The sequence below is a fragment of the Podarcis erhardii genome (assembly GCF_964252035.2).
Source record: "Podarcis erhardii genome assembly, chromosome: Z".
Lineage (NCBI taxonomy): Eukaryota > Metazoa > Chordata > Lepidosauria > Squamata > Lacertidae > Podarcis > Podarcis erhardii.
The window spans coordinates 2,036,558-2,060,485 of NC_138504.1; the positions used below are offsets into that span (position 1 = coordinate 2,036,558).

The following is a 23,928-nucleotide window of genomic DNA, read 5'->3' on the forward strand; positions in this document are numbered from 1 at the left end:
ATTATATTGTAAAGTTGGAAGGGACCTCATGGGTCATCTAGTCCAACCCCCTGCCATGCTGGAATATTTTGCCCAACACAGGACTTGAACCCACAACCCTGAGATTAAGAGTCTCATGCTCTACCAGCTGAGCTATGGGCATCAGGTGGTGGCAGGCTGGCTCAAACGTATGGTCCTTCTGACCCATAGTGGCCTGTATCCAGGGCCCTCGCCAGAGTCTTTCTTTTCACCTGCTGCTCCTTTTAACAGGAGATTCTGAGGGCTGGACCTGAGAGCCTTCCACCTGCAAAGGCGGGGGCTCTACCTCTTGCCTGTAACCGCTTCCCAAGCAGGAGCCTGCCCAGGAAATATTTGCAAGGGCAAGGCCATGCAAAGTAGCACAGTTGACGATGCCAGAGTAGCTTCCGGCATTTGTAATGCAGCGTAAAATATGCAGTAAGCATGCACTCAGTCACACGCACAGACCAACCATAACAATAAAGAGCATGGCCAAAATCTCATGCTGTTGCCCAATGAGCATGATAAAACCATCTTCCTTCCTCTCTTTGGCCAGTGGGAATTCCAGTTCCAATGGGAATTATATAGCCATATTCATGCCATACATTTGAAGTGCTGTGGCAGCCACTTTAGACATTCATGGCTTTCCATGAATGCTGGGACCTGTAGTTCATTGCGGGTGCTGAAAGTTGTTAGGAGGACCCCCCTTTTCCCCTTTCCACAGAGTTCCCAGGGTTCCCTGGGACGTGGGATTGATGGTTAAACTGCTTTGGGTGGGGAACAACTCCGCACCCGTAAAAAACTACAGCTCCCAGCATTCTTTGGGGGAAGCTGTGACTGTGCTTAAAATGTGTCCCTCCTGGGCTTGCTGGCCGTGTTTCCACTCCGACCGAGGAGTTGGGCAAGCTGTGCCCCTGAAATAAATGAAAATGGGGGCTGAAGGGAAGGAGAACTTGCTTAGCATGCCCAAAGCTTTGGGTTAATCCAAAAGAGACCCTGGAAGCACTGACAGGCGGGGGGGGGAGGTTTATGTTGCATCTTGCTTATTCATTTGTGCTTCCAGCTTTTGGGGAAAAGCTGCTTCCAAGAAAAGCCTCCCATTCTTCTTTCAGTTGGCCTAATTCCTAAGAGAATTCCACATTGTTCCAACCCATCCCTCAGCCTGTGCCAGCTTGTTTGCAAAGCTGCACCCACTGCGTTGCCGGCTGCTGGATGAGGCCTCTCCTCCACGCCTGCTTGAATCCTGGTAGGACAGCAGGCCTAGGGCTCCAAATTCAAACAGGGACATTTCCCAAAGACTCGCCAGATTTATGGTGCAGCGTGGCTTGGCGGGCAGAGAGGTTATCCCTTAAACCAAGCCGTCAAAATGGTAAATACCTCCCTTCCTGTCTCTTCAAGTATATTGTTGTTGTTTTGTTGTTGTTGTTGCTTCTGTTATTTTATGTACAGATAGAAGCGCTGCTGGGGAAGCTAAGTTGGTGCAGCAAGAGACTCTCAATCTCAAGGCTGTGGGTTCAAGCCCCACATGGGGCAAAATATTCCCGCATTGCAGTGGGTTGGACTCCATAACCGGGGCTGGGGGGGGGTCCTTTCCAATTCTAAGCCCCATGACTTGCTTGCCAGGCTCTGGGAAGGTTCTGCAAGAGCCTCCATGAGATCTTGAAAGGTCTTGGATGGCCCTTTCAAGCAGATTTTCCTACTCTCCCACTCCATTTTTACTAACTTTAAAAAATTTCCAGCTATCCGTGTAAAGCTGCGGCAACACCATAGGTGAAACAGGCATTAGGTGCAATCTTCCTGCTTTCACATGCCCCTTTCTCCCAAGTTGGGATTCAGGGCAGCTCACAGCTTTTAAAAAACATCGTTATAAAATGCAAATCAAGAAAAACAAACTACAGTTAAAATTCGCTAATACACATTTGAAACCAGCATTACAATTTAGTTTCCCCCAAGAGCAGCCCAGTGTCTACATCTTAAGGCCTGCCTGAAGAGGAAGGTCTGAGTCTGCTGGAAGAAAGGTAAGGTCTAACTTCTCCAGGGAAGAAATTCCACAGAAATGGCTCTGTCTTGTGTCACCACCCGCTGTGCTTCTGATGCTGATGGGACCGAGAGAAGGATCTTTGCATCCAGGAAAATTTGTATTGGAAAATACAATCTTCTCTGCACAAGGGCCCAAGCCATTGTACACAGCTTAGGTCAAAGCTGTGTCTGGAAGACCATATTCCCTCCCAGGAACCTGCCCGGGTTTCTTCGGGGGAGGCCCTTCTCTTGGTCCCTCCACCCTCGTAGGCAAGATCAGTGGGGACTCAGGGGAGGGCCTTCTCAGTGGCTGCTCCCAGACTTTGGAACTCTCCCTGGAGAAGCCAGGCAGCTCCCTCCTTGTTATCCTTCTGCTGGCGGGTGAAGACCTTTTCCCAACAGACTTTTGGGAATTGATGGCTTCTAATGAAAGGCCTGGTGCTGTGCTGTTTTTATTATAATTATTGGTACACTTTAAACAGATTTTGTATGTGCATACAGTTTTAATTCTATCTGTGTTTAATTGTTTTTAATGATAGTTTCTTCTATGTTGTAATGGGATAAGGGGTTGCTTGTGCGTAAGCGCCACACCGCTCCAAGCTGAGTAGTTGGCTAAAACTTTCCCTGCCCAGACAGCCCTTACTTCGTGGCTGTCTTAATCGCTGGCAGAATCCGTCAGTGGGCGTTTCCTGAATTTCTTCCAACATAAAAGCTCCTTAACCGAGAGTCTCCGCCTAGCTTCCCTGCGCGACAGCTTTCTGCGCAGAGTGGGCGTCCCAATGGGAGGTCCTGAGCTCTCTCCGCTGCCCTCGCTGGTCTCTGAGCCTTCCCTCCGACGCTTCCCCCTCCTCTACTTCCTCAGCGGAAGTTCTCCCCCTGCTGGTTCCCTCCCCAGCGTCTGGGAGCCTCGCCACCGCCCTGGGCTCCGATGGCAGTTTCCTGACATATGTTTTTCGTGGTTTAGGGCTGGTTTAGCCTTGGGTCCCATCAGGCAAAAATGCAGGCTATGTAGGAGGTCCCAGGTTCCATCCCTGACATATCTAGGTAGACCTGGGAAAGGTTCATTAAACCCTGAAGAGGAGCCACTACCATTCATTGTGTCGACAACTCACAGGTAATAAAAAATCCCCACTAGGATCATGAAAGGTCTGGCTGAAAACAAGGTACATGGGTCACTGGAGAGGGTATTTTATAGGCATAGGTGCCACTACCAAAAAGGTCGTCTCCTGTCATAAAGAAAGAAACTTGCATGTCTAAAGTGTCCAAACGATAGCTCAGTCACTCTTAATCTCAGGCTTGTGGATTTGAGCCTCAGGTTGAATAAAAGATTCCTGCATTGCAGGGGGTTGGAACTAGATGACCCCCCCCCCCAACTCTTTGACTCTGTGTTCTCTCAGCAGCGGCAAGGATGTTAATGGCCTGAAGCTGGAAAGTTGTATTACTCCCTTCATGGAAAGAAAAGCTTAAGGTTTGGGACTTGGCTGTAAGAGCCATCTTACATAAGAGTGACAATTGCAAGTGAATACAGAAACGCATTCTGGGAAAACTGGTTGCCCCTTGAATAATATTATTGGGAAAACAACTTCCTCCTGCAAAGGCAATTTCAAGTAGGTTTTGAGGCTTTTCTTTAGAAGAAATATTGTACTGTAATTTGATGTTAAGTCCGATTTTCTTGGCGAATATTACGATCTGAAGACAATTTTTTCTGGAGCAGTGTTGTTGATCATTGTTAATAATGTTCAAATGATCAAATACATTTAAATAATGATAATAAGTTGAAAGACTGGCTGCTTCTTGAGAACACAGACATTTTGGACTTAGAAGGATTTAATAATGCTTTTGGGTGGCATGCATATTTGTGGTACAAGGTTAAAGTACATAAAGCATTTAAAAATCATATTGTCAGGAAAGCATTGTTCAATGTTTGGATAAGATAAAAGATTTATTGGAAAATAAAACACCAAGGTGGTTGTCACCAATGGAAGCGAAAGCCTTTAAAAGACTTAATATGGAGTCCAAATGGCCAAAATATTGGGAAATTTTGGAACAAGAGGGAGACAAATTGAAATTGCAGAGCTTTGAGAAACTAAAAAACAAAGTGCGAGACTGGCTTCATTATTATCAGATAATGGAAGCTTATAAATTGGACAAGAAAATTGGATTCCAGGTGGAAAAATCGAAATTAGAAACAGAATTGTTAGAACCCAAAAACAAGATTTTGTCAAAGATGTATATCTTGCTGCTGAAATGGAATACTTAGGATGAAACGGTGAAGTCTGTTATGATTAAGTGGGCACAGGATGTTGGACATAACATTATGTTTGCTGACTGGGAACAGTTAAGGACCACCGGTTTGAAATTTAAGGCATGTAATGCCTTGAGAGAGAATATTATGAAAATTATTTACAGGTGGTACATGACCCCAGTCAAGCTTGCAAAAATTTATCATTTGCCCGATAATAAATGTTGGAAATGTAAAGAGACGGAAGGTACATTCTTTCACCTTTGGTGGACGTGCCCAAGGATTAAGGCTTTCTGGGAAATGATTTATAATGAAATGAGAAAGGTGTTTAAGTACACTTTCCTGAAGAAACTAGAGGCCTTTCTCCTGGGCATGGTCGGCCAATTGGTGCCAAAGAAGGATAGAACATTTTTTATGTATGCGACAACAGCAGCAAGAATACTCATCGCAAAATATTGGAAGACACAAGATGTACCCACTCTGGAAGAATGGCAGATGAAGATGATCGACTATATGGGACTGGCAGAAATGACCGGCAGAATCCGAGACCAGGGAAAAGAGGCGGCGGAAGAAGATTGGAAGAAGTTTAAAGACTACTTGCAGGAATATTGTAAAATTAAGGAATGTTAGAATGATATTGGATAGAAATTAAGGGGTTTTCAGCTGTAATGTATAAGAGATATGGAAAATAAGGTTTTGAAATAATTAAAAGAATTAGTGGTGAGGATTTGCTAAACAAACAAATTGAATTGGAATATAAGAAAGGGAGGTATGAGGAGGTCTGGAAGATAAGTCAAAGAAAATAAGTAAATGGAAACTCTATGTGTTTTTAATTTGTTTTTATTTTTGTATTTTTGTACTTTTGTATTTTTGTTCTTTCTTTTTCTTTTTGTTTTCCAGTGTATTATTTTTGAAAACTTTAATAAATATCTTATTAAAAAAAAAGTCAGTCTATCTGGCTGCTGCTGGGCTCGCCTCTAAAAAGGAAGGCACCAAGAGATGGACCTCCTCTGTTCCAGCTGTTAAGGTGTGCAGAACCTTAGTCCCAGGGGCAGAATGTGTGTAGAATGTAGCTTAGTGTACAAAGGTAAAATTTGCCTTCGTTGCTCCTCCCACTTTTGCTACTGGCCCCGCCCATCATCATTTATTTATACATACATACATACATACATACATACATACATACATACCTACCTACATACCCTGCCCATCTGGCTGTGTTTCCCCAGCCACTCAACAAATGATTTAAAATACAATAAAACATCAAACATTAAAAACTTCCCTAAAGAGGGCTGCCTTCAGATGTCTTCTAAAAGTCAGATAGTTGTTTATTTCCTTGACATCTGATGAGAGGGCGTTCCACAGGGCAGGCGCCGCTACCGAGAAGGTAGGGGTATACACACTGCTGGCATGTGGCCCCCAGAATGCTGCCTAGAATGGGATGCGGCCCTCTGGCTATGTTGAGATTTCAAATGGAAGGATGGGATTTTTCAAAGGGATTAGATCAACTGCCTCCCAACCTGGGGCCCTCCAGATATTATGGACCTCAGGTCCCATCACCCCTGACCATTGGCCATGCTCGCTGAGGCTCATGGGAGATCAGCTGGAGAGCACCAAAGGCTAGGCTAGATTATTACCCAGTGGCAATTTGCATAATTTCTTAACATGCAGTCTGTTTTGTCTTGTTTGTTTCAAATAAAAACCTTCCTATAGAAAATGTGGAGTGGGGGCAGATTCCCTGGCCTTTCCAGTCAGAGAGACCCCTGCTACAAGACAGCCACAGAAAATGTTTTTTTGCCAGACAGTACACAGTAGATGGATCAAATGATTTGACTTCTTAAAAGGTTGCTTCCTGCTCTTTCAAAAAGTGTTGGTTCACTGCTCTTCCTGATTTGAAAGTCTCTGACTTCAGGTTCAGTAGGATGCACAGATAATACAGTTCATTTGTGCACTTCCTGCACCTCACATTTCTCGTAAAGCATCCCAAACTGAACAGCCTCATTTCTAGGCTATTCAGATCAAATAAGCCTGCCCCAAGTGTTGAGATATTCACTTCAGACACTTCAGCCTGCCTCTAAGGGAGAGCAGAACAGTGAACACTAAGTGCAGGGTCTTTCCAGTGGTTGCTCCACTAAATTGTGCAATGTGCTTCCCATGGAGCTATGCCAGGCCACCTTTATGTCAGCTTACAGGTGTGGTCTGAAGACCCCACACCCCAATAGGGCATTTTTGGGATTGATTTTGAAATACGCTCTTTAGTTTATTACCAGATTACCATATTTTGTATTTTGTTTGTAAGTTCTTAAAGGTAGGATTATAAATAGCTCAGTCAGTTAATAATAATAATTGTGCAAGGAAGGTGATGCACAAGAGGAAATGGGAAGTGTAAGGCATTCCTTGGTAGATGCAGACCTTCTCTGAGAGAAATAAGCCTCGAATGGGTCTGTGGTATAACTTGAACCCAGATCTCCCAGCTTTCCAAACCTGGAGCACACTAACACACAATGTCACCTGAATGCTCTTCAGCTTCTCTTTTTGTTCAGTTCCCTGCCTAGCTAGTAACTTCCTTTATCCTGGTCTTTGCTTCCACCACCCAGGCTGGGCTGGGATCAGATGCAGTTAAAAAGAAAAAACCAGAAACATTCCAATCAGGACTCTTGGCATAGTAGTGGCAGCTGCGTTCCTGGCTGCTTTTTCGGCAGTGGTACCCCAATTGTGACATGTCTTCCCTGTGTGTTTGACGGGCACCAACTTTGCTACCTCTTATGCCACGCGGCAACCTCCTTCTTTTCTTGGGCACATAACCCCCTCCATATGTGCATGGCATTTTAAACATTTTGGTTATCTTGTGCATTAATCTGCCACTTTTGTGCTTTTGAGGTTTGCACGTTTGCTTTTATATTTTGGTGGGTGCTTAACTTTTGTAAATGAGCTATTTTTATTTTTTAAAAGTGTGCCAATTGTTATAGAAGTGTACTGAAATAAATCCAAAGATTGCAAACTGATATGCAATTGTTCCTGGGGAGCAACAGTGGAGAGAGCATTTGCCATTGTGCCTCTACGGAAGGCCCCTGATGGGCAAGGTTTTGCAGTGGCTGGACCTTTCGATCTGATCAAGCCACATGCTTCTGATTATCTTAGTTCATCAGCTGTTGATGGCAGTAATACCTCCCTACCTGCAAACGTTCGGCAATTCTGTGTTCTTTTTGCACTCATCCAGCAAGCATTTGTTGAAATATGGCACTGTTGCATCAAAAACAGTCAAACCTTGGTTGTTGAATGTAATCTATTCTTGAAGCCTGCTCAGCTTTTGAAATGTTCGACAACGGAGGCGCAGCTTCCAATTGGCTGCAGGAGCTTCCTGCACTCAAGTGGAAGCCATGTCGGACGTTCGGCTTCTGAAAAATGTTCAAAAACTGGAACAATTTACTTCTGGGTTTTCAGCGTTTGGGAGCCAAAACATTCCAAAATGGAGGCGTTCGGGAAGCAAGGTTTGACTGTAATACAGTGGTACCTCGGGTTAAGAACTTAGTTCGTTCTGGAGGTCCGTTCTTAACCTGAAATCGTTCTTAACCTGAGGCACGCTTTCGCTAATGGGGCCTCCTGCTGCTGCCGTGCCGCCACCGCACAATTTCCGTTCTCATCCTGGGGCAAAGTTCTCAATCCAAGGTACTACTTCCGGATTAGCAGAGTTTGTAACCCGAAGCATTTGTAACCCAAGATACCACTGTAATAATGTTGGAACTTGAACACGCACAGACTTTTTGTGCAGACATGGAGTTAATATTCTAAATAGTAAATCCTCCTGTGTTTCAGTGGAAGTCTTAAGTTTCACTCTGGGCTTTACTTCTCGTTTTGGCGGGAGGGGAGAAAAGAAAAACCGCCTGGCGAACGAATGAGCTTCTTCCTTCTGAACGAAACCTCAGTCACTGAATCTTCAGCTAGCATGCAGAGGGTTAACCCTAATCCATGACGGACCTGTAGCAGTTAATGGGGTGAGACAGAGCATTGAGCCTCTGTCGGCAGACACTTCTTTGCACCCAGCTATCTCGCCTCCCAGAGGCAAATGTTTGCTATGAGGGGTGGGGGGTGTATGAAATTTTCCACCCACCAGATGCGTGTGTGCAAAGCACACTTCCTTCCAAAATGATTTATGGTGCCACAAAAAGAGGAGAAGGGTAGTTTATTTTTCCTTTGTCTGTGGACGCCCTCAGAGTCAAGGTTTCCCCACCCAGTTTTCTGCCCAACTGTGTTCTGAGAGTGGCACCCTGCCATGACCAGCCACTCTGGGTTGGAGAAGGGGGCAGCAGTAGCAGCGAGGAATTGGTGGAGGGGGTGGCAAGGGGGCAAGGGCTCTTTCCAGAATGCTCGCTCTGCCACAGAGAGCTTCCAGCTGTGCCAGGGGTGGATTGTTGCACACGACTGCGACGCCGCCTCGCCACATCTCTCGGTCTGAGTGGCCTGTGCAGAAGCAGAGCCTGCCCACTCAGTGGCTGGCTCTTGCTGGGAACCCGGAGGCACATCACAGACGCACCAGAGGGCCGTCTGCCGCAACGCCAGGTGGAGGCATTTTTCCCGTGCAGCGGGCACGGGGTGGGGGAGGAGGAGAGAGAGACTGTGCAAGAGGCAGAAAACGAGGGAGAATGTCTGCCAGAATTAAATCAATATGAAACAACCTTTTTTACTGGATGCCTGCCCAGGCTTTCTGCTGCAACGGTAAATGTAATTGGTTGCTTCCTCTGTGCCATGCACAGTTCCGTGTGGAGAAATGTCCTTTCCTTTCTGACTCTCTTCTCTTATTTTTATTTTTATTTTTTTAATACAAACACCTACCGCGGCTGCCTTCAAAATGCCACACTGTCGGTACCTAGAGGTTTTTCCTGTTGAAAATGAGTTTCCACTTGCTTTCCGGAGAGAGGGCTGGAAGCTTTAGGGTGGGGAGCTGCCTTGGGCTTCAGCTGACACTTTTCTCTTCTCTTTCGCAGGTAGCTGAAAAGTGCCTTCCTTGAATCCTGTGCCGCCGCCGCCGCCGCCGCCGCCGCCGCTTGGATTTGCGTCCAGGGCTTTGCCTCGCTCGCTTTTTGGGGAAAAAATTATATATATATACATATATCTATACGTGTGTGTGTATATAGATCTATATATATGTCTATTGATATATATAGATATCACTCTCCTCTTTTTTATTTTTGCTTTTCCTTTCTCCAAAGTTTGGCGTTGCTTGCAGTTCATATCCTGATAGCAACTCATCCATCTTTATAATTCCCCCCCCCCAAAAAAAATATTCTTCCTAACCATTTTACAACTCAGATTTGCTCTGCCATTCCCCTGTCTCCTGACTATGTAGCAGACTTAACGGTCTCCCTTTACTAAAATATTCCAAACGAAAGGAAAAAACGGAAACCTTTTTTAAAAAAACCAACTTCTGTTGGTTCCTGCTTGCAGCTCCCCTTCTTCCCCTGTCAAGAAACGAAACCAACCAACTCTGCTCTACCTGCAGCATCGCCAGCAATGACTTTTCCGTTTTCCTTTTTTCAGCGTGAGAATAATTGAAACCAGTAACTGGAGAGCACAGAATAATCCTTTGGAGGGGAAAATAAAAAGTCTGCCAGTTATTTTGAAAGAATAATTTTGGCAGTGGCACAAAAAAAGAATTATATATATCTATATATAGGTGTGTGTGTGTGTATATATATATATATATATATATATATATATATATATATATAAAAAACACATTTCTATTTTGACTTCGAGAATTGCACTTTTAGGAGCTGGCCTCTAATTTGACTTTTCAGTTAATTCTGATGAGATTTCTATTTTATGATTGGCTTTATGTTTAATCCTTCTTTTCAACAAACACAATTTGAGTTCAATGGAAACCTAAGTGCTGACAAATAGAAAAGTTTACCAAAGCAACAAGTTAGTTATTTCTTCACTTTTTTAAACTTGAATTCCCTTTTTTACCCCCCCCCCCTTCTTCTTTGAAAGATCAGCAGTACTATTTCTCCTGAAGGAGGGGTGTGGTTCCTTGTGTTTTCCTTTTTCTCTCCCCCCCCCTTCCTTTTTTGGGAGTGGTTTCTTTTATTTTTTAAAAAATGGCTGTGAACGTTTCTTTGGTTCGTGATACAAAATGGCTGACGTTGGAAGTATGTCGAGAATTTCAGAGAGGTACATGTTCTCGCTCTGACACAGAGTGCAAGTTTGCCCACCCTTCAAGGAGTTGCCATGTGGAAAATGGACGAGTTATCGCCTGCTTTGACTCCCTAAAGGTAAGGAGCTCCTGTAACACCTCTCTTGCTAGGTCTTGCTGTTTTGGTGCACCCTTGGCCAGCCATTGGTTGGAATAGCAGACGTGAGAGATGGTTCACTGGTGAACAGTTCCAGCCCACAATCCCTTCGGGGAGCTGGGCAGCAGAATCGGGAAAGGCATCTAGCTCAGCGGTGGAGTACATGCTTTTCATTCAGAAGGCCCCAGGTTTCATCCCCAGGAGAGACAGACCCCTGCCAGAAACTCTGCAGAGCCATTGCTTCCAGTCCAGGTAGACCAGGGTTCTTGAAGGGCAAGGCAGGAGAGGGTGGCAAGTGCAGCAGGAAGAGTCAAAGGCAGTCAGTTTCATATTTGGGGTGTGATTCATGTTCTTATGTACTAGCATTGTTTTATACTTTCCCATGATTGCATCATAAAGTAGTTGCAGTGGCGTAGCGTGGGTTATCAGCACCCGGGGCAAGGCAAGTAATTTGCGCCCCCTAACCCATGGATTTGCGCCCCCTAACCCGTGGATTTCCCTAACCCCCAGATGTTGCGCCCGGTGCGGCCGGCCCCCCCTGCACCCCCCACGCTACGCCACTGAGTAGTTGTGTTCTAGGTTAAAAATCAAGCACTGCTAGGAGTTGTTTGTTTTTGTTTACCAATGTACAGTGGTACCTCGGGTTACATACGCTTCAGGTTACAAACTCCGCTAACCCAGAAAAAGTGCTTCAGGTTAAGAACTTTGCTTCAGGATGAGAACAGAAATCGTGCTCCGGCGTCGCGGCAGCAACAGGAGGCCCCATTAGCTAAAGTGGTGCTTCAGGTTAAGAACAGCTTCAGGTTAAGAACAGACCTCTGGAATGAATTAAGTACTTAACCTGAGGTACTGGTACCTCGGGTTAAGTAATTTCTGTTCTCATCCTAAAGCAAAGTTCTTAACCTGAGGTACTATTTCTGGGTTAGAAGTGTCTGTAACTTGAAGTGTATGTAACCCGAGGTACCACTGTATTTCTTATCACTAAAAAATTCATGAACAAATGTTTCATTCTGAAAGTGGGGCCAGAGGAAAAGGTTTTGAGAACCACTGGTTCTCAAGCAGTGCTGCACTACATGGTCTGCCTCCACATAATGCTCCATGCTCCTCTATCTGATGCCTTGGAGCACTACTGCCAGTCACGAGTAGAGAGCTCTGGGGGTAGGTGCTCCAACAGGCCCAAGTCAGCATAGTAGGTTCGTACAAAGGGAAGCAATGTGTGCCCAAAACTCTGCATTGCAGGGGGTTGGACTGGATGGCCCTTAGGGTCCCTTCCAACTCTACGTTCTAGGATTCTATGTAGGCAGCTTTGCAAATATTTACAACAATGCTGGAAGGAAGGAACATCATTACTGATGTACAGTGGTACCTCGATTTATGAACTTAATCTGTTCCGGGAGTCTGTTCTTAAACCAAAGCATTCTTAAACCAATGTGTGCTTTCTCTACTGAGGCCTCCCACCGGCACTTCCCTGCCACCGTTCGGCTTCCGTGGCAGTTCGCTAACTGGAACACCTACTTCTGGTTTTGCAGAGTTGGTTCACCGAACAGTTCATTAACAGGGCTGTTCATAGGCCACTGTACATCATTAGAGATGGGAGGGACTGAGGCTGAGAGGGATTGTGACTTCTATTCGTAGCAGGATTGAGTTTCAGACTGGGGACTCTGGCCTGCAGTTCAGCTTCAGCCCCTGAACTGCATTTCACCAGCCCCCAAACCTAGTTTTGTTGAGAAGTGGGTACTCCTCAGTATCTTGCTTCCACCCAGATACACAAAAAACAACAACCCAAGGCTGTTGCCTGAGAAACATACTATAGCAACGGTGGCGATGGGAAAGGAGGATGACAGACGAATTAGATTTGGCAACACGTGCCGTTTGCTTCTGGGCTTCCTGGGCTGTGGCCTCCTCGTACGAAATCAAACAATGGAAGGGCAGGTCACGTGACCGTATTTCCGCGCCTACCACCCGCCTTTCTGAACGGAGAGTTTTCTCTTTCCACCCAAATACTGTGGGAGGGCGACAGCGTTAAAAAACTTGCTGTGTTCGAATAACCCACTTGCATTTTAGGAGGCAGCAGGAGTTTATTGTTGAAGGGAGAGCGAGTGCGCTCTTAAAAACACGGATATATACAGTTGCTTCTGTTGCTTTTGTTTCTCATCTGCACTGACCCTCTTTTCATTATGCTGTATTTTTTTTAGATATATATTCATAGAGTGGTAGAATGGTATAGTCTGAAGGATAATGCACGCTTAGGTTTTAATTGTCGGACATCCTTAGTGGTGCTTTGTGTTGGCCTGGCGACTCAAAACAAACAAACAAATCTGAGTCCTGCCAAGGCATCAGAAGTGCCAGAAAATGAATTATTATGGGTTATATCTCTGGGTGAGTGAACCTCCCAGTTTCTCATTTTTCCGATTTTAAGGTCAGTTCTCCACATTGCCGTATCAGTTTACAATTTTAACAAATAAAAAAGAAAAGGTTCTCAGGAAAATGGATGAGGCGATTATATTTTCTCAAATATAATGCATCTTTGTATGTCATTAACAATATGCATTTTTACGCACACTTTTTGCTGGTACGTGGATTTTTGTTACATTGCAAAATTTAGAAAAATGTGAATGTTGAAGGATGGCTTGCGTTTTGGTTTGTGCCTTGTTTCATAAAGTGTGAATTAGGCAAACTGAATTCCATTCCCCCCTTGCATCCAGTGGAGGATTTGCATTGATGGAAACACTTCAACTTGCGCAAAGCAAGGGACCTGACTGGCAGATAGAGTCCTCTCATAAAGTTATCCTGACAGAGAGGTCTCATCTACACTATTTCCTTTATCTTGCCACTTTAAGCAGCCATGGCTTCTTCCAAAGGATCTGAGAGCTGTTAGGAGACCTCACAGAGCTGCAATTCCCAGAGTTTCCTGGGAAGAGAGATTGATTGTTAAGTCACTCTGGAAATGTAGCTCTGTGAAGGAGAATAAGCAGGTCTCCTAACAGCCCCAGCAAACGACACTTCCCGGGGCTCTTTGTGGGATGCCATGTTTAAAGCGATGTAGTGCTAACAGAAGGATATCTCGGCCTAGATAGTTCAGTTGGCTAGAGCGTGGTTTTGAGAACGCCAGGGTTGCAGGTTCAATCCCCTTTAGGGACAGCTGCATATTTGGGTTGGACTAGATGATTCCAACTCAGTGATTCCATGAATCTGGGAAGGGATGCAGAACCACCACTAGATACCACCCACTGATGTTGCTCTTCTAGAGATGCTCAGCTTGCAGAAAGATGGCTCCACTCTTATCTGCCTTGTTTATCTCACTAGGTCCACGTTCTATGCTAGGTGAAGTGGGTACATTAAAGAAGGGGCTTCTCTGTTGCGGAAAGGTCCCAGACTTTGGGACTCCCTGTCAATAGAGGTGCCCTGCAGAGGTTGCTGGTTTGTACCACCTGTTGTCCCTGACCATTCACCATGCTGGCCACTGGGACTGCTGGGAGCTGAAGTCCAACAATATATGCAGTGCTAGCTGATATTTAACCATTTCGCTAACCAAAATGTCAGGGAGAACATGCCTGAAAGCAGTGAGGGGAGAGGAAATAGGAGGCTTCACCAAGTCTTATCCTCCTCTCTGGGCTGAAGATTGAGTCCAGTAGGAGAGGCAAGTGAGTAGCAACACCAACAAGGAGGTGGGCTTATGTGTAGAAGGGGAACCTGCTGAGGACATGATGTTCAGGTTCTTTCCCTCGTTGCTACCGCCCCCGCCACCCAAACTTCATGGCCCCTAGCTTCATTTGTTGCTGCAGGCCTCTGGGGGCAACCGTTTACTCCAGCTTCCAGTCTGGGCCAGCTGGTGTCAGAAGTTTATGAACGAGTCCCAGGTCTGGGGCACAAGGCAAACTCTCCAAAGCTACATACATTTAAAGTATTATGACACCACTTTAAACAGTCATGACTCCCCCCCCCCCCAAAGAATCCTGGGAGCTGTAGTTTGTTGTAGGTGCTGAGAGTTGTTAGGAAGCCCCATTCCCTTCACAAAGCCACAGATCCCAGAGTTCCCTAGGGAGAGGGATTGATTGCTGGACCACTCTGAAAATGGTACCTCTCAGAGTGCCATAAGGGTTCCCGAACAACTTTTAGCACCCTTAACAAACTACAACTCCCAGAATTCTTTTGGGGAAGCCATGATTCTTTAAAGCAGTGTTTCCCAACCTTGTGCCTCCAGCTGTTTTTGAACTACAACTCCCATCATCCCTGACTAGCAAGACCAGTGGCAAGGGATGATGGGAATTGTAGCCCAAAAACAGCTGGAGGCACAAGGTTGGGAAACACTGCTTTAAAGTGATATCACTGAGCTTTAACTGAATTGTGTTTTAGTATTATTATTAATGCCTCTCTTTTTCGCATGGGTCTCCAAGCAGCTATGAAACTGGACAATTAGTTCTGCTAACTCAGCACTGTCTGCTGTGATGGCAGCATCTCTCCAGAGCTCAGGCAGAAAGGGTTTCTGCACACCATCTTTGACTGGAGAGGCCATTGGGGAGGGACCCTGGGGCCTCATGCATTCAGAGCAGGCACCCTGCCCCAGAGCTGTGGGTCTCGCTTCTCACCCCACAGTTGCTTCAGTTCCATTTTACTAGTACAGTGGTACCTCAGGTTACAGATGCTTCAGGTTACAGACTCTGCTAACCTGGAAGTAGTACCCCAGGTTAAGAACTTTGCTTCAGGATGAGAACAGAAATTGTGCGGCGGCAGCACAGGAGCAGCGGAAGGCCCCATTAGCTAAAGTGGTGCTTCAGGTTAAGAACAGTTTCAGGTTAAGAATGGACCTCCGGAACAAATTAAGTTCTTAACCCGAGGTACCACTGTACTAGGAACATAGGAAGTTGTCCTGTGTAAAAACACTGGCCCATCTCAATAAGAGTGTCTGCACTGACTGGCACCAGCTGTCCAGTGTTTCAGGTGTTGGACATTCTCAGCATTCCCTGGAGAGGCCGTTGGAGATGGTCCCTGGGGCCTTCTGCATGCCAAGCAGGTGTGAGCTCTGGGCCCTTCACTATCAGGAAATTCATCACTCTGGTGCAGATTAGAACCTTCTTTCCTTTTGAAAAGAAAGAAGATTTCTAAATGAAATCTAGAATCAGAAAACTGAAAGAAGCTTCAGTTTTCTGATTCTAGATTTCATTTACTTATTTATTGTATTTGCTTCCCACCATTTCTCCAAGGTGGCTTCCGACATGGCCTTCCCCTCCTTGTTTAATTGTCACCACAACCCTGTGAGGCATATTAGGCTGAGAGGCAGGGACTGGCCCAAGATCACCCTGTTTAACTTCATGGCCAAGTAGATTTGAACCCTAGTCCAGCACTCTAACCACTTAGACCACACTGCAGCATTCCCTAGTTTTACCCCCTGTTGGCTGGGGCAGATGGGAGCTGCAGTTGGAGGGCCCAAGTTTGGCAAAGGCTGTTTTAGTTGCTCTTGCTACCAGGCCCTTTGCGATTTTGGTCAGGGATGTAGTATTCTTCCTCATTGCCTTAAACATTTGTGTAAAAAAGGGGATACTGAGGAAGGCGTGCTGTGCAGCTGAAACACAGCTGGGAAAGGCTGAGCCTTTTTACCGTCTGTCATTCCAGCCTGGCTGGTTTCTCCAGAACTTGGCATGTGGCTTCAGAAGGGGAACCTTCAAACTTCTTGCAGGAAACTTGCAGGAAAACCCGCTCATTCCTGCCAACTGGAAATGCAAAGAGAGACTCTGTCTGAATGGAGATTGTGGATTTGCCCACCAACCCACTCCCCATCGTTGAGGGTCCATGGCCAATCTTTGGTTGATATGTTGACAGCACAAAACAAACATGTAGAAAGCATATGCAGTATATTTGGAACTTGTTTAAAGAATGGATTAAATAGCAGCAAGGCTTCTGACAAAAGTCCCCCATGATATACTTGCAGAGAAGCTGGTAAAATGTGGGTGGAATGAGGCAACTGTTAGGTGGATTTGTAGCTGGTTGGCAGACCGAACCCAAAGAGGACTCATTCCTCATCTTTCTGGAAAAAAGTGACAAGTGGGGTGTCGGAGGGTTCTGTCCTGGGCCCATTGTTGTTCAACATCTTTATAAATGATTTGGATGAAGGAATTGAGGGGATGCTCATCCAATCTGCGGATGACACCGAACTGGGAGGTGTAGCTAATGCCACAGAAGATGGAATTAGGATTAACAAATTGGAGAACTAGGCCCAAACAAACTAAATGAATTTCAATAGGGACAAATGTCGGGTTCTACACTTAGGCAAGAACAATAAAATAGATGCAAAAATGTAGGATGAGGGACACCTGGCTTAGGGAAGTTTTTAAGGTTTGATGATTTATCATGTTTTTAATATTCTGTTGCGAGCCACACAGAGTGGGCTTGGAAAACCCAGCCAGCTGGGATGGGTATGTATGTAGGTATGTATGTATGTATGTACCGTATTTTTTGCACCATAACACTCACTTTTTTCCTCCTAAAAAGTAAGGGGAAATGTCTGTGCGTGTTATGGAGGGAATGCCTACGGGTGGCATGCCTACGGATTTTCCTCCTCTAAAAGCTACGTGTGTGTTATGGTCGGGTGCGTGTTATAGAGCGAAAAATACGGTATTTCTACCAGCAGTACATGTGGAAAGGATCTAAGGGTGTTAGTAGACCACAAGCTTCACCGAAGTCAACAATGTGATACAGCAGCAAAAAAAGTTAATGGTATTCTAGGCTGCATCAAGAGAAGTCTAGTGTCCAGGTCAAGGGAAGTAATAGTCCTGCTCTCTTCTGCCTTGGTCAGACCACACTTGGAATACTCTGTCCAGTTCTGGGCACCTCAATTTAAGAAGGGTGTTGACAAGCTGGAAGGTGGGCAGAGGAGGGAGACCAAGATTATCCAGGGTCTGGAAACTGAGCCTTATGAAGAATGGTTGAAGAAGCTGGGTTTAGCCCAGACAAGAGAAGACAGAGGTGTTTTGAGAACAGTTCAAATATCGTAGTTTTCGCTCCATAAGATGCACTTTTTTCCTCCTAAAAAGTAAGGGGATATGTCTGTGCATCTTATGAAGCGAATGTTAAGCAGAGGAGGGATGGATGGGAGCTCCTCCGCGGCTTGCTTTAAAGCAGCAAAGCGGGACAGGAGCCGCTTACACGGGTGTAAAGCAAGCACAGTGGGGCCCGTGTAATCCCTCCGCCCCCGCACTCGGCCGCCCCCTTGAGATGGGCTTGTGCACGCCACCCCCTTGGGACGACGCTCGCATGGGCGACGTTCCACGGCCCCACAGGCGAGGTGCCGCCACACAAGACCCTCCCTCCGCCACTGGTCTTGCCGGGACAGTAGTGCCTTCCTTTGCAGAAGTGTGAAATTTGAAGGGCAGCTGTGGTTTGGTCCTTGCGTTGTGTACGAAGGTGTGAATTAGGTAGGTTTGACTTTAAATGGGAATTGAATCAGATTTCTTCCTCATTCCTCCCTCATATGAAGCCCCCACAGCTCTCTGCAATGAACAAAAAGGAAGAAAATGGGAAGCCATGACACATACTTAATTATATTAATTAGTCAGGATGAATTATAATATAATGGCATAATTTAGCTCTTGCACACCAGTATTCAAAGCGGCTTACAACAAAATCTCTATAAAGTTGCAGCGCAATTTTTTTATAAAAAGAGAAAAGCAATCCTGTTTCAAGCAAGAGTTCTAAACCAAATTGCATTTTAAGCCTGAGCTAAAATTGAGTCAGTAGCAGAATGAAACAATCAGATGTTAGAAGGTAAATGTCAAGAGTTAAGAACATAGGGAGAAAGCCTGGTGGAATAGGGTCAACCAGCTTTCTCTGGGAAGCCTGCAATCTGGCCCTTGGTGCAACAGCACCCACCCAACCACCCGCACAGGTGATTCCCAGGTATTTAGAAGGATACTTCCTCTGGCAGTGAAGGCAGAACGTCGGCATGGTGGCCAACCGGATGCCTCTGTGGGAGGTTCTAAAGCAGGGCACTCTGTCCACCTGCAATCCCCAGTGACTGGCATTCAGACTGGCATTTCTGCCTCTGGCTGTGGAGGAGGAGCAGAGCCCTTGTGGCTGGAACTCTTTGCACAACCTTCTCCTTCATGAATTTGTCCAATCCTCTTTTAAAGCCACCCAACTTGGTGGCCATCGCTGCCTCCTGTGGCAGGGAGTTCCACAGTTTAACTCTGCACTGCACAAAGGACTTCTTTCTGTCTGCCCTGACTCTTCCAACATTCAGCTTCATTGGACATCCCTTTATAGCCACAGTTCACAGCTTCTCATTATTCATAAAGCACCTTATATGTAGCTAGCTCTGTATGAATGGTAATTAAAATTAATTGTAATGATTCGACTCAACAAGCTGAGAAGACTCAGTCCTACACACTAATCAGATTCTCCAGTGGCAATTTTTATCTAGCCAAAATGGCATCCCCTGCAAAGAAGAGGTTTGGGGGAGCCCCAAGGTTGCAGAAGTTGAAAAAAATATTTTTTTGGGGGGGGGGAACCCACCACCATCACTCAAAAAACAACAACATACAGGCTGATGAGGACTGAGCATGCTGGGTGGACACTGAATGCTGAGTATATGTTTGGGGTGGGGTGAGGGGAGTAGGAATGGAATGGAGTATCCGCCAGGATGGTATGGCTGGTCTGCTCCCTAAACAGGAGCATCCCACTGCAAAATTTTGTTGCAGGTCCTGCGTATTCAGTTCAATTAGTTGTATGACACTGCTTTTCCCTTAGGGCAGCATCATGATAAAATAAAAAAGCAGCCCCCTACACATATGAAACACCCAAAGAATGTATCAGTGAAATGGAACATGCACTAAAAACAATGCAATAATAACCCAAGGAAAAGCATGAATCTAAAATATAATGTGAAATTGTTAGCAAGCTGCCTGGGGGCAGATGGGAGTTGTAGTTTGGCACATGGACAGCTGTTCCCCACCCCCAACAGGTTCCCCACCCCTGCTCTAAAAGAAATCTCAGGCAGAGAAGGAGCCCAGCCTATGTCTAGAGGGCATTCCAGAACTGCAGTGCCACCACCAGTAAAACTTTGCCTCTTGTGCTGATTCTCCTGAAAGTGCAAGAGCTTTCCAAACTGTGTGTTGTGACACACTAGTGTGTTGGTTGCGATGTGTGGGTGTGTCGTGCGAATGCTCCCCATACTCCTCCCAGGGCTGGAAAGGGGTTAGTTTAACCTCCGGTTTGCTAGTAAAACTGAATAATTGTGTCACGAAATGATGCATATCTAAAAAGTATGTCGCCAACATGGAAAGTTTGGAAAACTCTGACAGAGACTGAGGCTTCCCTAGGTAGACTTGACACTCAGGCAGGTCTGTATTTGGGGCCAGCAGGGGGGACTCCATGCCTTGTTGAAATGCGTAGTAGATTTTGCCTCTTGTCAGAAACAGTTTTACTGCTGCTTTGTTTGTGTTCTTGATTCTTTCGTGCTTGGTTCTGAAAGCACAGGAACTGAAAGCTAATTTCCAAATCCTTGAACAATATTAACCCATGCTGTTGTTATTTGTATAGAAAGGGTTTTATCTGTGTGTATATGTATGTGGTCCCCCCCCCCCTTTGTTCTGCAGTGTCCTTGAATGCTTTGAGCCAGCAGCATGAGCACAAATATTTTGGATAAGCAACGGGGTGAGCTCCCATTACTCGGTCCCAGCTTCTGCCAACCTAGCAGTTCGAAAGCACGTCAAAGTGCAAGTAGATAAATAGGTACCGCTCTGGCGGGAAGGTAAATGGCGTTTCTGTGCGCTGCTCTGGTTCGCCAGAAGCGGCTTAGTCATGCTAGCCACATGACCTGGAAGCTGTACGCCGGCTCCCTTGGCCAATAAAGCAAGATGAGTGCCGCAACCCCAGAGTTGACCACGACTGGACCTAACGGTCAGGGGTTGCTTTTTATGACATTTGCTCAGTAGCTAAATATTTTGTGCAACAATTTAGCTTGAGTCCTGTACTGGTATGCTTCCAGCAAAGCTGCTGAACTAGTTTTTGATCGCTGGACATGTTGATTTTCTCCTGCAGATTTCTGACTTTGGAACTGAGTAACTTGACTTGCAAAGCAGAGGCTGATGCAGTCTGCCTCCCAAAGGGCTTTGCGGTCCTTCCTTTTTCCACCGATAAATTTGGAGTCTGTTTGCATTCTGACCTGCAATCCTTGGAGGGTGGGGGGAACCCTATGAATGGGAGAGGTGCAAGGTACCTTGTGGCCAGGTACAAAGCACAAACTTTCTTCCCACTGACAAAGACAACTGGTTACACTTTCTTGGCTTACTCAGAACTGCAATTGGCAAAGGGGGAAAGTGGTGGCAATGATGGCATCACAGCCTGTCCTTTCGTGTTACATCCTGGCAGAGCTGTGTAATTAAGGTAACTGAACTGACAGTAATCCTTAAAACCTCACATGGAAAATCAGAAGAAAATACCAGTCATTTGCACAGGAGCAACCTGTGGCATCCAGTTTTCAAAGAATGCAGACTTGCAAGCTTAGCCTTTCGAAAATATTTTGGTGAGCAAGGTGCACTTTAAAAAAAAGGATGGAGCTGCATCTATCTAGACAAGCATGTAGTTATTTAAAATACACCTGTGAACTTACAATTCTCCCCACCCTTCATCCCCAAATGGCATTCAAGCTGGCTTACAAATATCTTTAAATGGAAGATCCATCCAACACCAGTAAAGAAAGAAAGACAGAGCAAGAGAATTTTTTTATTTTTTAAAAAATCGTCCAGAGCTCTGATTTGCAGCCCTTGAAAATAGTTTGGAAATATAATTTGGTTTAAGAACACAGCAGTTAGACCTAGGTCCATGGAACATAATCACACTAGGCTAAAAGAAAAGCAAGCAGTTTTTAATTACCATTGAGAACAATACATTTAAAGTGATGTAGAAAAAAGAAAAAGAAAAGGGAAAATAGGAAAGCATAACATGGGTTAAGCTGCTTTGGCCATATGAATTGTTAATGAGAATATACCGGACTGCCAGTGATGATGAATAAGTCTCCAGAGAAGCCGGCCAAATATTCTTGATTTATTTTTCACCCTAACGCCATCACTTGTCAGCTCAGATAAGCAACCAGAGTGCAAATTGTTAATCCATTGTTGTTAATCCATTGTTGTATGAGAGGCAAGGACTCTTCCTTCCAGGGCTGAAGTAACATGTGTTTGGCTGACCTTTGGTGCACATGTGACCCCATTGTTCCATTGCCTGGTGGTGAATTTCAAATAATTGGGGGGGGGAGGGGAGGGTGTAGTTCTTCAAAGCAGATACTCTTCAAAACGAAGTGAAGTTTCTAGGACTAAATTAATAATTTCCAGGTCCTTATGTTAATTTACAAAGCCCAGAACATCTTACGTCAAGGGTGTTGCAGAGATTGCCCAAACTCTTATATCCCAGCTCCATCACGGAGATCTTTTGCAGGAGCATCGCTGGTTGTCCTCCAAGTTGGTGAGCCTCACTTGCTGATGACACAGAATGCAGCCCATTAGGGTCCTCTGCCCAGTCCTGGGGAAAACTCTGCCGCTAGAGGTTAGGCAAGCACTTTCTCCTTCAACCTTTAAAAGCCTGCTGAAAGCTTTCCTATGCGCCGAGGCTCATTTGGGCAATTAAGAACATGTCTTTCCATAATGGTTTATTTATGCTCTTTTATTACATATAGTTATTGTTGTAAGCTGCTTTTTTTATGATTGTTGTTGTTTAGCCATTTGGTCGTGTCCGCCCCTTCGTGACCCCCTGGACCAGAGCATGCTAGGCACTCCTGTCTTCCACTGCCTCCCGCAGTTTGGTCAAACTCATGCTGGTAGCTTCGAGAACACTGTCCAACCATCTCGTCCTCTGTCGTCCCCTTCTCCTTGTGCCCTCCATCTTTCCCAACATCAGGGTCTTTTCCAGGGAGTCTTCTCTTCTCACGAGGTGGCCAAAGTATTGGAGCCTCAGTTTCAGGATCTGTCCTTCCAGTGAGCACTCAGGGCTGATTTCCTTAAGAATGGATAGGTTTGATCTTCTTGCAGTCCATGGGACTCTCAAGAGTCTCCTCCAGCACCAGAATTCAAAAGCATCCATTCTTTGGCGATCAGCCTTCTTTATGGTCCAGCTTTCACTTCCATACAACGCTACTTGGAAAACCATAGCTTTTACTATACGGACCTTTGTTGGCAAGGTGATGTCTCTGCTTTTTAAGATGCTGTCTAGGTTTGTCATCGCTTTTCTCCCAAGAATCAGGTGTCTTTTAATTTCGTGACTCCTGTCACCATCTGCAGTGATCATGGAGCCCAAGAAAGTAAAATCTCTCACCGCCTCCATTTCTTCTCCTTCTATTTGCCAAGAGGTTTTATGATACAGTAGTATATAAATATTTTATTAAGAAATAATAAGCACCAATATTTAACCCTCAAAAGGGACGTTCATCATCACACCGGTCTCAAGAGCAACTGCATAGGCTTCTGGGCCATTTCTAGACCCTATTAAAGGTGCGGCGGAGGGTTGCTTGTTTTAATTTATTTTAATGAGTTTTCAAATTATTATGGAACTGCCAAGACAAGTCATCAATAACAAAAATTCAGCGATACATCCAATTAAAGGCAAGGCATACAAAACCTGAGCATATTAAATACTAACACTAAAATCATGGCAACCATATTTCTGTAGACTGCACAGGAGAGATGCCTGTAAATCTGAAACTAAACTATACGAAATAAAATCCCAGCATGCAGAATATAAATGATCAGGCTCTTCCTGCACCTTAGAGACCCTAATTTATGTTTTATTTCTTCTATAGTAACTAAATTCCAGAGACTTTCCAGCGGTTCTCAACCAGTGAGTCCCCAGATGTTGTTGGACTACGACTCCCATCATCCCTGAGCTCTGGCCTTGCTAGCTAGGGGTGATGGGAGTTGTAGTTCAACAACATCTGGGGACCCACAGGTTGAGAAAGGCTGCTTTATACCATAAGGATGATGTTGTTGTTAGATTTATATACCACTCTTCATCAAAAGATCTCAGGGCGGTTCACAAGATAAAAACATGAGATAAAAGCGCAAATAAATAAAACATAAAAAAGAATACCCCCCCAACCAAACACAGAAACACATTTAAATGGCAGTAGAATATGAATCAGCCAAAGGCCTGGGTGAAGGGGAAGGTTTTCTCCTGGTGCCTATAGATATATAAGGGAGGTGTCGGACAAATATCCCTAGGGAGAGTATTCCACCAACAGGGAGCCGCTGCAGAAAAGGCCTGTTCTGTTACATACCTCCCTAGCCCAGCCAGCTGTCCCCTCCCTGCTGATTTTTATCAGCCAAGAGGGGCAAGGGTCCAGAGCGCATGCAAGTGGTCACCCTGACCAATCCAGGCACCTTGTCCACATCCTCA

General features: G+C 45.3%; 1 protein-coding gene and 1 long non-coding RNA gene across 8 annotated transcripts in view; both read left to right on the forward strand.

The window, feature by feature from the left end:
• The window catches only part of MBNL3 (muscleblind like splicing regulator 3), a 112,242-nt gene that overhangs the window by 36,747 nt on the left and 51,567 nt on the right, over positions 1-23,928 (forward strand). For 2 of the 7 annotated variants that reach the window (XR_014152473.1, XM_081846811.1), the window contains exon 1: positions 9,964-10,530. The exons of 1 other annotated variant lie outside the window; for it this stretch is intronic. Coding sequence is in view for 4 of the 6 variants with exons in the window: in XM_081846811.1 (XP_081702937.1) it covers positions 10,357-10,530 (174 nt within the window). In the remaining 2 variants the exon portion in view is untranslated. Of the gene's footprint in view, positions 1-9,963; positions 10,531-23,928 lie in introns of those variants that run through there. 4 more of the 7 variants (XM_081846812.1, XM_081846813.1, XR_014152474.1 and 1 more) reach the window with 4 other exon arrangements.
• LOC309333411 lies at positions 8,927-9,529 on the forward strand. The gene is made up of 2 exons (XR_014152503.1): positions 8,927-9,117; positions 9,244-9,529. It is a non-coding gene; the product is annotated as an uncharacterized lncRNA (long non-coding RNA).